The sequence below is a fragment of the Erythrolamprus reginae genome, chromosome 1 (genome assembly GCF_031021105.1).
Source record: "Erythrolamprus reginae isolate rEryReg1 chromosome 1, rEryReg1.hap1, whole genome shotgun sequence".
Taxonomy (NCBI): Eukaryota; Metazoa; Chordata; class Lepidosauria; order Squamata; family Dipsadidae; genus Erythrolamprus; species Erythrolamprus reginae.
Genome location: NC_091950.1, coordinates 153,798,155 through 153,813,203, shown reverse-complemented (window position 1 = coordinate 153,813,203; position 15,049 = coordinate 153,798,155). Strand labels below are relative to the sequence as shown.

At 39.8% G+C, this 15,049-nt stretch overlaps 1 protein-coding gene across 1 annotated transcript in view; it reads left to right on the top strand.

Annotated features, from left to right (window-relative positions):
• The window catches only part of CNTNAP5 (contactin associated protein family member 5), a 485,513-nt gene extending 470,742 nt beyond the window's left edge, over nt 1-14,771 (top strand). Inside the window, exons 22-24 of the mRNA XM_070729992.1 lie at nt 1,929-2,147; nt 12,909-12,980; nt 14,575-14,771. Coding sequence (XP_070586093.1) covers nt 1,929-2,147; nt 12,909-12,980; nt 14,575-14,771 — 488 coding nt within the window. The remainder of the gene's footprint in view (nt 1-1,928; nt 2,148-12,908; nt 12,981-14,574) is intronic.
• The last annotated feature ends 278 nt before the right edge of the window (nt 14,772-15,049 follow it).

The following is a 15,049-nucleotide window of genomic DNA, read 5'->3' as shown; positions in this document are numbered from 1 at the left end:
GATAGAATTGTCCTTGAGTGAACTTCACATATGTCGACTCCGAAACACCTCTGAGCGTACTGGCAATCCAAACATGTGATTAATTCTCTGCATAGTACCATAACCCGGGCCATGGCTAATGATGCAAGCAACAAAGAAAGATAATTCATAGGTTATAAATGGAGAAGTGGTTTTCTATGTTCTTAACACTCCGTTTGATGTAGGAGATAGCTTTGACCTTTGGGCCAAGGAAACACATGACAATAGTGTTTTCCCTAGTTGTTTTTATAGCATTTCAAAGAAATCCTACCCTATAATGCTGGAAGGGGGAAGGGAGAAGGAGAAAGGGAGATTTACTCATTATGACATATTAGCTTAGTAAGTGGCACAACATAAAGTTGATACTCAGGCACCTGAAAGTACCATATACTTTTTGTCTGTATTATTCGTGAGCTTCCAGCATTTCAGTTTCCAACAGTGATGTAGCCTGATTTCCAAAGCAAAACAAAGTATCTATGGATAATAAGAACTGGATACAAATATTGAATGCTTCTCTAAATCATGATCCTCACTTGCTACAATTAGGTATAATAAAAAATACTATTATACTTCTTATTTGCTTAGTAGGTTTGAGATGCTGCAAACATATACCTACACCTAGGTATAATAAAAAAAATAAACTTGACATTTAGGAGGCGAGATCTTTCCCATTTGTTAGTGATATTGTTTTGTAGCATCATGATTCTAGAGGTGCTGAACCTGAATTATATAAACCCACAGGAAATGTATTATTAAAAATCCAAATTGCAAAATAAGTGATCAGTAGTTTTAGAGTGATAATTGTATTGTCTTGCCAAAGGTTTATAAAACTGCAGAATGGCAGATTTATTTTGAAAATTGTGCAGTGTGTTTTGAGTTTTGCTGCATGATTTATAAACCCTATTGTCTTTTCCAATGATTTTTGTAAAACTAGGTTTTCCTTTCCCTTTTCTTTATGTCTCAGACTGCTCAGACAGGCATGATTGCTGAACAAGGAACTTAGGCATGAATGACCCAGATGGCAATAGTACTTAGACTTCACAGTGCTTTATAAGCCCTCTCTTAGTGGTTTACAATGTCAGCATATTGGCCCCAACAATCTGGTTCTCACTTTACCAACCTCGGAAGGATGGAAGGCTGAGTCAACCTTGAGCCGGTCAGAATCAAACTTCAGGATGTTGGCAGAATTAGCCTGCAATACTGCATTCTAGCCACTGCACCACCATATGATGTTGAAGTCATAAATAAATTTTGCAAAAGCCAAAATTATCATAACAATAATGCCTTTAGTTCAAAGTCAAGAAACAATAACGAAAACATAATAGCTAGAATTCATGATACTTAATAATGTGTTTGGGGGTGTGTGTTCCCCCCTCAATACATTACATCATATATATCTCAAAATCAATGTTTTTAAACATATTATTTGTATTATATGCAGATTATCTCTGTTACGTTTGCAGCATCTCAAACCTACTAAGAAATCATTTCACAGACTTGGGCTAAACATTTTGCCTAAACCTTAGACCTAAATATAGCTTTCTTTCAGCAGTGGGTTGTTCCTGGTTCAGACCGGTTCTTAACACTGGTAGCTGGAGGCTCTGCCCGCCCACCTGGGATGCTTCTGTACATCACACATCAAACCGGTAGTAAAGGTTTTAGAACACATTTATGCTTTCTTTCTGTTGAAATTCATTAAAATTACTCTTGGATCATACAGATAGGTGGAAACAAATAGCCAAATAAAAATATAGCAAATTTCCAGCTATGGATTGAAGATTGCATTACATGAATTGATTAAAAATAATTAATTGAATAAAATAGGTGGGAATTAATATCAGCTGTCCTTTAATGTCCATATGGAATTGCAGTATAAATGATGGAGCTCCTACTTGCTTTGTGTTTTACAGATAATCAGGGTCTGGATCTGGAAATCTCCAAGGCAAATTCCTTTGGATTCATTGGATGCATGTCATCTGTGCAATATAACCATATCGCTCCATTAAAAGCTGCATTAAGACATCCCAACCTAGCACCAGTGACAGTTCTGGGTTCATTGTCTGAATCAAACTGCAGGTCATTGGTTGAAATAGATGCAAATACAGCAACTTCAATTTACTCTTCCTCAGGTATGTTCAGCACATTTTACAGGTAACTAGTTTAGTAATGTTTCTTATTTGTTGCTTTGTTTAAGTAGTAGATTATTGAAATATGGTGTGTGTGAAAATGGAACATGCTTTTATTTTTATAGGTTTATAAGTTGATGTATTCAAGAGCTTCTAGGCAAAATATACAAATAATATGCAATATGGTATCTTACTTATGTTGATGATATCGTCTATATTCACCGTCCTGTTTCTACAGAGGAGAGATTACCTTGTATCCTATTTTCTATATTTGTGATGTGGTATAAAAAAATTAAAAAGGGGATAAGCAATTAGCCATGCTGATTATCCACAGCATTTTTCCAATGTGTCTGGAAAGTTCTATTCCTCTTGATATATAAATATTGGAAATGTAGATTGTTGGTGCCTAATATGATTGGATTGCTTAAGTGAGCAGTCCTTTTAGCTCTTGTCTATTATTCCCCCCTTTCTCTCTTTTTTCTTTGCCTTTGTCCTATTTTTGGCAATTAATCATTAATATCTCTGTTGATATTTAACTAAATGATATCAAGCTATATTTTTTGCTAGCTGACCTGAGAGCTGGACACAATTGCTGTGATTTAGATACAGGGATTGTGTGGGGCTGTGCTATACTGTACTGGATATTACTCGTAGTATTTTTTTTCAATGTGCAGCCTACAATAAAAAAACCACACAAAATAGCAACCTTAATAATATGCCATACCAACATATTGCCTTAAATAATGTTATCATTGCCCTTGATCTTATTTGTAGGTTTTTTTAATCTTATTTGTACTATAGCTCTTTATTTGCTGGTATAAGCAGGCCATGAAATCTGTATTTTCAACTCAGATAGAATAGAATAGAATAGATTTTTTTTTTTACCAAATGTGATTGGACACAAAAGAATTTGTCTTGGTGCATATTCTCTCAATTTACATAAAAGAAGATATACATTCATCAATAATCATGTGGTACAACACTTAATAATAGTCATGGGGTATAAATAAGCAATCCAATCATATTAGGCACCATAAGGCTATACAGTATGAATAAAGTTTAAACATCAGAGGTTGACATCGCACAAAGGATATTTGCTTAGTAATATCATAGTTTCATCAGGATTTAGTTGTGGAAAACCCCCCAGATATTATTGATGAGTAGGTGGAAGAATTATTAAACATATTTAATTAAATTCCCAGATTATTTAAAATCAGGTTTATTTATATTTATTTTTTTCAAAAAGCAGGTTGCCAGAAAATGAATAGTTCAGCTTGCCATGGAAGTAGAAGAAAAGGGGGAGTTCATATGTAAGGGTTTGGTTTGCTCACAACAGTGGTCCCCAACCTTTCCAGCTTTGTAGACCAGTAGTAGGAAGGGAATGGTTCCATGTGAGCAAAGAGCAAGTGCCCACAAGTGGAGTTGTACATGCTTCTGTTCCTGCTGCTTCCCAGGTCTAGTTCTGAATGGGTCACAATCTGGTACTGAGCCGAGGCCTGGGGTTTGGGGACCCTTGGCCTATAAGAAACTGATCCCTACAAACCTGTCTCGTGTCTGTATCTCATCATCTGAGGGGTTCTGACTAGTTACCCTATTTCTGGAGTATTTCTGGACACACTTTTTTGCTCCCCAAAAGAGGCTTGAAATGTCCGTGCATCTTATACACCGAATATAACCATCTTTGACCTCCTGAAGGCCAACCCCTGCTTATGTTTTGCAAAAATGATGTGTGCATAGGGTTTTGGGAAGTCTGCAGAGTGCTCCGAGGAGGTGGGGGAAGGCAAAAACACCCCTGTTTTTGCAAAAAATTAGCAGACTACAGGCCGTTTTTTGCAAAAATGGGGGTGCTTTTACCTTCTACACCCTAGGAGTGCTTTTCAGGCTTCCTAAACCCTCTGCCTGTCCTGCTTTCACAAAAACTGGAATGTTTTTTCCTTCTAATTACTCCATTTAGCATGATTGGAGAAGGAATTCTGGAAGTTGAAGTCCACTAGTCTTAAAGCTGTCAAGTTGGAAGTTTGTAAAAAAATGTACATGGTTGTAAAAAGTATTCTACTACACTGGTATTTTATTAAATAATATATTACTACACCATTTGCTTCAGAATACTTTTTTCCTTGTTTTCCTATCCTAAAATCTAGCTGCATCATTTATTTATTTATTTATTACTTGGATTTGTATGCCGCCCCTCTCCGAAGACTCGGGGCGGCTCACAACATGTAAAAGACAAATCATAAGTAATCAACAATTTAAAATTTTAAAGATTTAAAAAACCCCACAAACTAACAGACTCACACACAAGCATACCATATATAAATTCAACATGCCCAGGGGGGGGGGGATGTTTCAATTCCCCCATGCCTGACGGCAAAGGTGGGTTTTAAGAAGTTTGCGGAAGGCAGGAAGAGTAGGGGCAGTTCTAATCTCCGGGGGGAGTTGGTTCCAGAGGGCCGGTGCCGCCACAGAGAAGGCTCTTCCCCTGGGGCCCGCCAACCGACATTGCTTAGTTGACGGGACCGGGAGAAGGCCCACTCTGTGGGACCTAATTGGTCGCTGGGATTCGTGCGGCAGGAGGCGGTCTCGGAGATATTCTGGTCCAGTGCCATGAAGGGCTTTAAAGGTCATAACCAACACTTTGAATTGTGACCGGAAACTGATCGGCAGCCAGTGCAGACTGCGGAGTGATGGTGAAACATGGGCATACCTGGGTAAGCCCATGACTGCTCTCGCAGCTGCATTCTGCACGATCTGGAGTTTCCGAACACTTTTCAAAGGTAGCCCCATGTAGAGAGCATTACAGTAGTCGAACCTCGAGGTGATGAGGGCATGAGTGACTGTGAGCAGTGAGTCCAGATCCAGATAGGGCCGCAACTGGTGCACCAGGCGAACCTGGGCAAACGTCCCCCTCGCCACAGCTGCGAGATGTTGTTCTAATGTGAGCTGTGGATCGAGGAGGACGCCCAAGTTGCGGACCCTCTATGAGGGGGTCAATAATTCCCCCCCCAGGGTAATGGATGGACAGATGGAGTTGTCCTTGGGAGGCAAAACCCACAGCCACTCCGTCTTATCCGGGTTGAGTTTGAGTCTGTTGACACCCATCCAGGCCCCAACAGCCTCCAGGCACCGGCACATCACTTCCACCACTTCGTTGACTGGGCATGGGGTGGAGATGTAAAGCTGGGTGTCATCGGCATATTGATGATACCTCACCCCATGTCCTTGGATGATCTCACCCAGCGGTTTCATGTAGATGTTAAATAGCAGGGGGGAGAGGACCGACCCCTGAGGCACCCCACAAGGGAGAGACCTAGGAGTCGACCTCTGTCCCCCCACTAACACCGACTGCAACCGGCCAGAGAGGTAGGAGGAGAACCACTGAAGAACAGTGCCTCCCACTCCCAACCCCTCCAGCCGGCGCAGAAGGATACCATGGTCGATGGTATCGAAAGCCGCTGAGAGGTCAAGGAGCACCAGGACAGAGGATAAACCCCTGTCCCGGGCCCGCCAGAGATCATCCATCAACGCGACCAAAGCGGTTTCCGTGCTGTAACCGGGCCTGAAACCCGACTGCTGGGGACCTAGATAATCGGCTTCTTCCAAGGACCGCTGGAGCTGGAGTGCCACCACCTTCTCAACAACCTTCCCCATAAAGGGAAGGTTGGAGACTGGACGGTAGTTATTAAGCACAGCTGGGTCCAGGGAGGGCTTCTTGAGGAGGGGGCGCACAAGCGCTTCTTTATAGAGTGATGGAAAAACTCCCCTCCCCAAGGAAGCGTTGGTAATCTCCTGGGCCCAGCTCCGTGTCACCTCCCTGCTGGCCGAGACCAACCAGGAGGGACACGGATCCAGTAAACAGGTGGCGGAACTCACAGCTCCAATGGCCTTGTCCACTTCATCAGGTGTCACCAGATCAAACTCTTCCCAGACAGGTGGACAAGTACGTGCCCCAGTCACCTCGACTGACTCGTTGTCAGTCGACTCTGCTATACAATTGGAGTCGAGGTCGGCCCGAATCCGAGCGACTTTATCAGCGAAAAACGAGTTAAAGTCCTCGGCACTACTCTGCAAGGGCTCCCCAACTCCCCCCTGATTAAGAAGGGAGCGGGTCACCCTAAACAGAGCGGCCGGGTGGGATTCCGCTGATGCAATCAAGGCGGCATGGTACGCGCATCTTGCCGCCTTGAGCGCCACTTTGTAAGTCTTAATAAAAGCTCTTACAAGTGTTCGATCAGATTCAGACCTACTCTTCCTCCATCGCTTCTCTAGACGTCTCTTCTGGCGTTTCAACTCCCGGAGCTCCTCGTTGAACCATGGAGCTCTACGGGGTCTAGCGCCACGGAGAGGTCGCAAAGGCGCAATCCGGTCAAGGGCCTCTGCTGCAGCCTCGTTCCAGGCTTTCGCAAGAGACTCTGCCGAACTGTGGACAAGTGCCTCTGGTATAACCCCAAGCGCCGTCTGAAAGCCCTCTGGGTCCATCAGGCGTCTGGGGCGGAACATCTTAATTGGTTCCGCCTCCCTGCGGGGAAGGATTGGAGCCAGGAAGTCAAGCCGTATATACTCCGGTGAGTCTTATACTCTGAAAAATATGGTATTTAGAGTTTCTGTCCTTGTTCTCAGGTGAACACTGCAAGACCTGAGCTGCCTTCCTTCTATAAATACTGGTGGCTGGGTGTGGTTTGATGGCTCAGCAATTGCCAACCACACCCAGCCACCAGTATTTATAGAAGGAAGGCAGCTCAGGTCTCGCAGTGTTCGCCTGAGACCAAGGACAGAAACACCAGCCTGAAGATGACGAGTGGGACCTCGTCGAAACGTCGCCAGAAATTTCCAAATCCTACACGGGAAGAAACCCGAATATACCAAGACCGTCATATATATATATATATATATATATATATATATATATATATATATGTATGTATGTATGTATGTATGTATGTATGTATGTATGTATGTATATGTATATGTATATGTATATGTATATGTATATGTATATGTATATGTATATGTATATGTATATGTATATGTATATGTATATGTATATGTATATGTATATGTATATGTATATGTATATGTATATGTATATGTATATGTATATGTATATGTATATGTATATGTATACGTATACGTATACGTATATATATTTATCAGCTCAGATAATCATGAAATCCCCAGGCTGGCAGAAGCTGTTGTTTTATGTTTGTCTCTTAACTTCTCTAAGTTTAAGGAGAGACACATTATACCCTGATGATGATCTAAGCAGTTCATTTCCCGTTTGTGATAATTAAATGTTCCCATGGGCATCTTAAGTGTTTTGTATGTTGGAAAGGAGAGCATGTTGTAAAGCTAGATTTAGTATTACCATAGGTTGGAAGTGCACATACATACATACGCATACAGTACACAAACACATACCCATGTGGATTTCAGATCATTTTTCCCCAAAGGATATTGATTTCCCAGGCATAGAGTAGTGTGGCTGTGGCAGGTTATATCATATTTTTTATCTTTTTATGGATTTGGCTGTTTTGTCCACATTGTCTCACCTTCTTTTATATGTTAAAATATGTTTTGAACATATTTTATTTTATTTTAAGCTGTTCAGAGTCTTCTGGAGTGAAAATGAGTGGCCATAATACATTAAAATTAATTTCTGTATAAAGGAATAATATGTTCAAGGCTCACCCTAAAAATGCATTCTATAGTATAAAAGCTACTTCGGTGTTAGAAAAATTTAAAGAAGAGTGAATTATATATCCCAATAAACTCTTGTTGCTTCCAATAAACTGGAAGGGTATGTCCTGAAATGATTTTGCTTTTCTTTCCTACTTAATTACAATTCAGCAATTATTGCCTTGTTTCTTTTCTTCTAAAACTGTTTGGATTTCTTCCAAATCACCATTTCATTCAATTCACTACGTCTGAGATATTATGAAGAAAACACTAGAATCTGCTAACAAAAAAATAGAAACAAATTATTATAAGCTTCTCATGTTGAATGAGTTCCAGTTTATGTATGCTTCCTCTCTCTTTTGTAGTCACTAGATTCCCTTGTCATAGCTGTTACTGACAGTGAAAGCAATTCTTATTAATGCAGATTGACAGCACCTTAAGTAATTTTTCTAGGGGTGTGTAAAAAGTTTTGTGCATGCTCTTTCTCCATGCAAATCTATTCTTATTTGTTAATGCTCAAGAATAGATGCAAGCAACTATTATCAACTGAGGGCGCATGAAATTTGGAATAACCTGCCAGGATATAAGATTTATAAACATAGGCTAACTTAACTTTATTTTGTTTTATCTTTGCCTTTTTTTCTTTCTTCCTTTGTTCTCTCTCTCTCTCTCTGAGAGAGAGAGAGAGAGAGAAAGAGAAAGGGGGAAGAAGGAGGGAGGGAGGAAAGGAGGAGAGGAGAGAATTATACTGAACATGCTATTTGAAAGCAATTGATTCTCAATATTTTGTGTGGATTTCTTAGCTAACATTCTTAGCTAACATTAATATGTATTCATAGGAAAAATGCTGTTTGTTGCCAAATATGTATTTAACTGAGGTATTTCCTTCTGAATGAACTTTATTAAAATACTAGTTTGTTTTTCTATGGTCACTGGATTTGAAAAGCATCATTTTCTCCTCAGATCAGAATCTTAGTTTTCATTTGGGCAGTTGCAATGAAACTGATAGACTTCTCTAGAAAAGACTGAGGCAGATGCTAATCCACAAAAAAGTTACAGTCATGGTTGAGAAGGTTTCCAGATCAATAGAGGCGCCATGTGGAAAAATGCCAAAGATTGTGGAGAATCAGCAAAAATTGGATGCTTCAACTTGCACTTTCAGACTGTCCCAAACCACCTTTGGATGTTCTGATTACATTTGGGGATATTTTGAAATGCATTACCATCATTATTTCACTTGACTTATATGAGACAAGTTCCAGAGTGAAGTACCAAAGATACATGTATAGAAAAGTTAGGGTTTTTATTCATTTCTGTGCAAAACACAACCAATTTTTTGTGGGGGAGAGGGGTATAAATCTCTGCAGTGGAAAATATGCACTGGTCAACATTTCTCCATCTCCTGATTCTGCAGAGTGCAAAAGAGACTCAACATGGAATTTACTGTCAATGGGTTTTCATCTATCAATCTGAAATGAATTCTATTTACTATTTATGCCTCTGGGTAAAAAGATACTCAGTCTCTTCATGCATATATCTCATTGCAGATACATAGTTTGCCTTCCATTTTAATGTTATTTCCTCCCTTTAAAAAGAACCATATTCTAATACAATATATAGACTTTAAGTTCACCTCTACATTAAAAATAATAATTTAAAATAACCAAGTGATATTTCTTAATTCTATTTTTTTAAAAAACAATTAAGAATATATAATCAGAGAACTCATTCTTTGGTTGGCTCCCAGGAACCATACAAGAATTGCCATCAGCTGTACTTTCCAGTGTGATGGGGGGGGAGAGAACAAACAACAAGAGAACAAACAACAGACTGCGAAAGAGACCTCGGAGTCTTGGTGGACAATCAACTAAACATGAGCCAACAATGTGCAGCAGCAGCTAAAAAAGCCAACACAATCCTAAGCTGCATCAATAGGGGAATACACTCCAAGACCAGGGAAGTCTTAATACCACTCTACTACGCCCTGGTCCGAGCACACCTGGAGTACTGTATTCAGTTCTGGTCACCACACTTCAAAAGAGACATTGAAACTCTGGAGAAGGTGCAAAAAAGAGCAACCAAGATGATTAAGGATTGGAAACCAAGACTTACGAAGAGAGACTGAAGGAACTGGGCATGGATAGCCTAGAGAAAAGGAGGGCCAGAGCGGACATGATAGCAGTCTACAAGTATACGAAAGGATGTCACAGAGAGGAGGGGATCACTTTATTCTTCAGGGCACCAGAGGGCCGGATGAGGAACAATGGCTGGAAGCTGACCAAGGAGAGATTCAACATGGAGATAAGGAGGAACTTCCTGACGGTCAGAGCGATCAACCAATGGAACAACCTACCAGCGGACGTTGTGAACTCCAATACTCTGGACATTTTTAAGAGAAGATTGAACTGCCACTTGACTGGTGTACTATAGGGTTCCTGCTTGGGCAGGGGGTTGAACTCGATGGTCGTCATGGTCCCCTTCAACTCTAACAATAAATAAAAAAATTAAAAAACCCTATTGTTTTATTTAGTTTTAAATAAAATTAAATTGAAGGTTTTATTCAAGCCAGATGCAATATTATGCAACAGTATGTTGGCTTGTTTAGATAAAAACAATCTAATTTGCATAACACAACAACAACAAGAGAGTTGGAAGGAACCTTGGAGGTCTTCTGCTTGAGCAGGAGACCCTACACTACTTCAGGTAAATGGTTATCCAACATCTTCTTAAAAACTTCCAGTGTAGGAGCATTCACAGGCAAGCTGTTCCACTGATCAATTGTTATGTCAGGAATTTTGTATTTGGGGAGCATGGTTAGTTAAAACAAGCTTTGGTTGTTCTTGTGACATACTGATTTGACATTTGTCCAAACCGTCCTTACTGATAGCTGGGAATAATAAATGGCTAATAGATATAACTAAGGGTGGTATCCAGGGGTGGGCTTCTACCCCGAATGGCAGGAACACCATTCAGGCAGTGGCAATGGAGAGCGCAGGCCCGCTCCATTTCCGCTGGGCATGCATGCACGGTGCACGGGCAGCCTGCATGTTCCGGTAAAAATTACCAGTTTTTTGCTTCTGTACAGAAACAAAGAAACAGCCATTTTTACCCAAATCTCACTGCCACAAAGACGCCAATGCGAGATTTCAGCTGCTGCACATGTGCAGCAGCCAAATCTCGCTGTGCTACCTAGACCAGTAGCTGGGACCAGCAAGCAACAGCCACCTGCCCGAGCTCCAGCCAGGTGGTGGCGTGGCAGTGGCTGGCAGCATGGCAGGCGGATGGGAACCGGCAGCTCCCATCGCTCATGCCACTGCAGGGTGTGGCGTGGCGGCGGCTGGCAGTTCAGGTGGATGGAGGGCGGCGGGCCGAAGGGCGGCGCAGTGGGGTGGCAGGCGGCTGCAACTCTTACCTTATTTTGCCAGTCGTGAGTGACTGGCAGCTCTTGTCTCCAGTTTCCAGCTCTTGTCTCCAAAATCGCACACGCTTGCATCTTTGCACAAGATTTGTCTTCTGCGCATGCGCAGAAGCCCAATCACATGCCAGGCAGGGGCGCGTGCCAGGAGTGCACTCCCGGCGCATTCCAGTAGGGCTAAAATTGGTATAATTTTATGCCTGGGATAAACATATATCCATCCTAAGATAAAATACAGGAAATAGTATAAGGGCAGACTAAATGGACCATGAGGTTTTTTTCTGCCATCAATCTTCTATGTTTCTATGTGGCAAAATGGATGGAGATATTTTAAGATGTACAAATGCCGGTGAAAACATATATTGACAATATGTTGCTATTGTAAAAAAAAAAAATGAAGAGCAAACAGCTGCTTATAAGAATGAGCTTCTGCTCACTTTTTTTACATGCAAATAACAGTTGGATGTGTCAGGGAAAGCATAAGAGTCAGTTAAATGAAATGGGAATGTGGGGGTGCAAGAATCATATGGTTATTGAGATAGTCAAAGATACATGGGGACAGAAAGAAGTTGACTGAATAAAAATAAATGAATGGTGACTACAACAGAAGTACATCAAGTTGAGTTAGTTATATACAGAGAATGAGGTTTTGAAGTTGATTGTTTGCATTGTAATATACAGTATATCTACTTGCTTTTGAAAAATCAAAAATACAAAAATCAATATTATAGCCAATTGGGACAGAAGGTCTAATGGGTGTGAAGGAAATTGTTTGTAAAAACATAGTGCTCCAGGTACTATACTGACCACTCTGGGATTTGGAGTATCTAATTCTATCTATTAGAATAATTCTGACCCTATCAAACCTTAGAAGTATTTCTACATCCAGGAGTAGATCTTGGCCTTTGCTACAAATCAGGATTCCTTAGAGTTATGAAACAGTAAGCAGATAGTTGGCAATCAAGCCTAAATGTTGAGTTGATGCAAGTTAATGTATTTGTATGAATTCAAATTCCTATGAATTTGTACAGATGTAATAGTAAAAAGCAATTATTTTAAAAAACCTTTGCTTTATATGGAAGGAATCTTAAATTCAGAATACTATTTCTTTTGAGTTAAAATGGCTCTTGAAGTGTTTCCAGAGCTATATAAAAAAGAGCAAATTGTAGAACTCCAAATAAATCAAACTTCTGTGAAATCAAACTGTCCACTTAGGAAGCAACACTGATTGACAATCAATTTCACATGCTGTTGTGCACATTCAATTTTGTACAGAACAAAGTATTCAATGAGGATATTTCATTCATTCAGATCTAGGATGTATTATTTGAGTGCTCCCTTTATTTTTTGAGCAGTATATTTATTTTAAAAATCACTATATATAATGTAGCCCTTAAAAAAAAACCCTTTCAAACGTCGTCCTAAAATTGTAATGTTAAATGAAATGTTTTAAAATTAGTACATACTGTATGTAGTTGAAGAGTAATTGTATTAATTTTAATGGTCAGAGTCAATGAAATGAAATGATATTTATTTTATTATTTTGGCTACATCCACACATTTTTGGAGGATAACCTCTGGGATATCTCTCAAAGGTCAAGTATGAGTTTTAGCCATAAAAAAGATCAGATCCTTAATGATATAAGCATTACCTTGGTTTTCCTTATGAATTACAGATCCATTTGGGAAGGCCGATGATAAAGAACCACTCAGCAATGCTGTCAGAAGCGATTCAGCCTTCATTGGAGGTTAGTTGAGAAAATCATGTTTTTGCAATCAAGAGCTGTGGCAGTGCAGTGGTTAGAATGCAATATTGCAGACTAATTCTGCTGTCAGCAGTTCGATCCGGAATGGTTCAATATTGACTCAGTCTTCCATCTCTCTGTGGTCAGTAAAATGAGAACCCAGATTGCTGTGGGCAATTTGCTGACTCTGTAAACTGCATAGAGAGGGCTGTAAAGCACTATGAAGTGGTATATAAGGCTAAGTGCTATTGCTCTTCCAATGCAGCTTGCAGGGTTGGGTCATATGCTTTAGTGATTCTTTAACCCTTATTTTCTTTTAGTGGATATAACTGCTAAAAAACCTTTTTTTTAAACCTTTCTCAATTGTCCAATATTTCTGATGTAAAATTGTATGTAGGCAGAGTGGAGGAAAAATAACATTTTTTAGCTTTATAAGGACTTTTTGCTTTTGTTTGTTGCTATTTAAATTCTGCTGTAAACTATGGAATATGTAATTGCATGTGCTAGTCCCAGTGATTTCTTTATCCAACCACAATTTATCTTTAGCAGCACCAAAATCATGAGCATGGAGAAGCAAACACTATTGGCAGGATCTGTCCTTTTTATCTTAGCTTGCTTTTCCTGGGATGGTTGGAACTCAGATTAAGAAGAAAATGTATTTGAAAAGTGATTGTAACTAATCACCAGCTAATGTAGTTGCCTTGTAGTGGAATCTATTGCTACTATGTCCAGAAAATATTTTAGTTTGGTTTTGTGTCCTATAGCATAATTCCATAAAGCATTTTGAAAGATAGCAGTTTTCTGAGTTTATTTGGGGTCACTCATCTTCTTTGTCTCATTGCACAATTCAGTGAAGTATTTTCAAACTTTATGACCCATTGGACTTCATAATTAGGTAACATGAATTAGAGTACCAAAGAGAAAGTAATTGAATTAGTACTATATCCATTAAGGTTTGACCATCCCAATCCAATTGAATGAATATCCATTCATTGAGACCATGAATATTTTTAATCCCCTCAATAGTAATTATGATAATTGAGAGTTTTTATCAATGCACAAATTTGTAGGCAGATTGGTGCTTAGATGTCATGGAAAATTGGTAACAAAGTATATTCATTTAGGCTTCCTTTGGAAGGAGGAGATTGGTATTCCCAACATCATATAAGCAGATTTCCACAATGGAAATTGTGGAAATCTTTCTCCTGCATGAGTATCATACTTACCTCCAGATGTTTCACTACCTACTGTAGACATCAACATCTCAAAAACATAGTTAGGAGCAGTATGAGGGACTTCATAATAGCTTGACATTTCCTAACCAATAGACACCAATGAAATAGCAGTGAATTCTTGCATAATAATAATTTGTTCATAAACAATGTTTGCTGAAGTAAGTCAACATGAAATATAGCGCAGCCTGATTTGGTTGCTTCTCTCTTGAGATCAGGAATAAGTTGAGGTTAATTATAACAAACCTGTATGATTATAGACAAAATTCACTTGAGCAGCAACAGTGAACTTAGCAACATGAATAAGGACACATAGCTGAATCTGAACTTCTCTTTATGTTTACATTTTGTCTTTTGCACCTCAGGTGTTATTGCAGTTGTGATCTTCATCATCTTTTGCATTGTGGCCATTATGAGCAGAGTCCTCTATCGGCACAAACAGACTCATCGGAACAGCCAAACAAAGGAAAAAGAGTATCCAGAACACCTTGACCGTTCTTTTAAGACTGAGGTTGACTTACAGAACCCTGTGAGCGAGTGCAAACGAGAATATTTTATCTAAAAGACTCCCTCACTCCTTGTTACCCTTTGGCATTTCCATGATGATGATGATGATGATGATGATGATGATGATGGTAGTGATGGTGGTGATGGTATTTTTAATCCATCTGTTACTTTGGAATTCCCCCACACTTTGGAAAGAACCAATAGACACAGAAGAAATAGGCAGAACTGCACTGTTTTCCATCCAAGGTCACCATAGATAACACCTAACTGCTCAAGCAACCGTGTATTTTAACTAAGTTTGTCATTACATGCATGGTTGACTGTTTAGTTTCT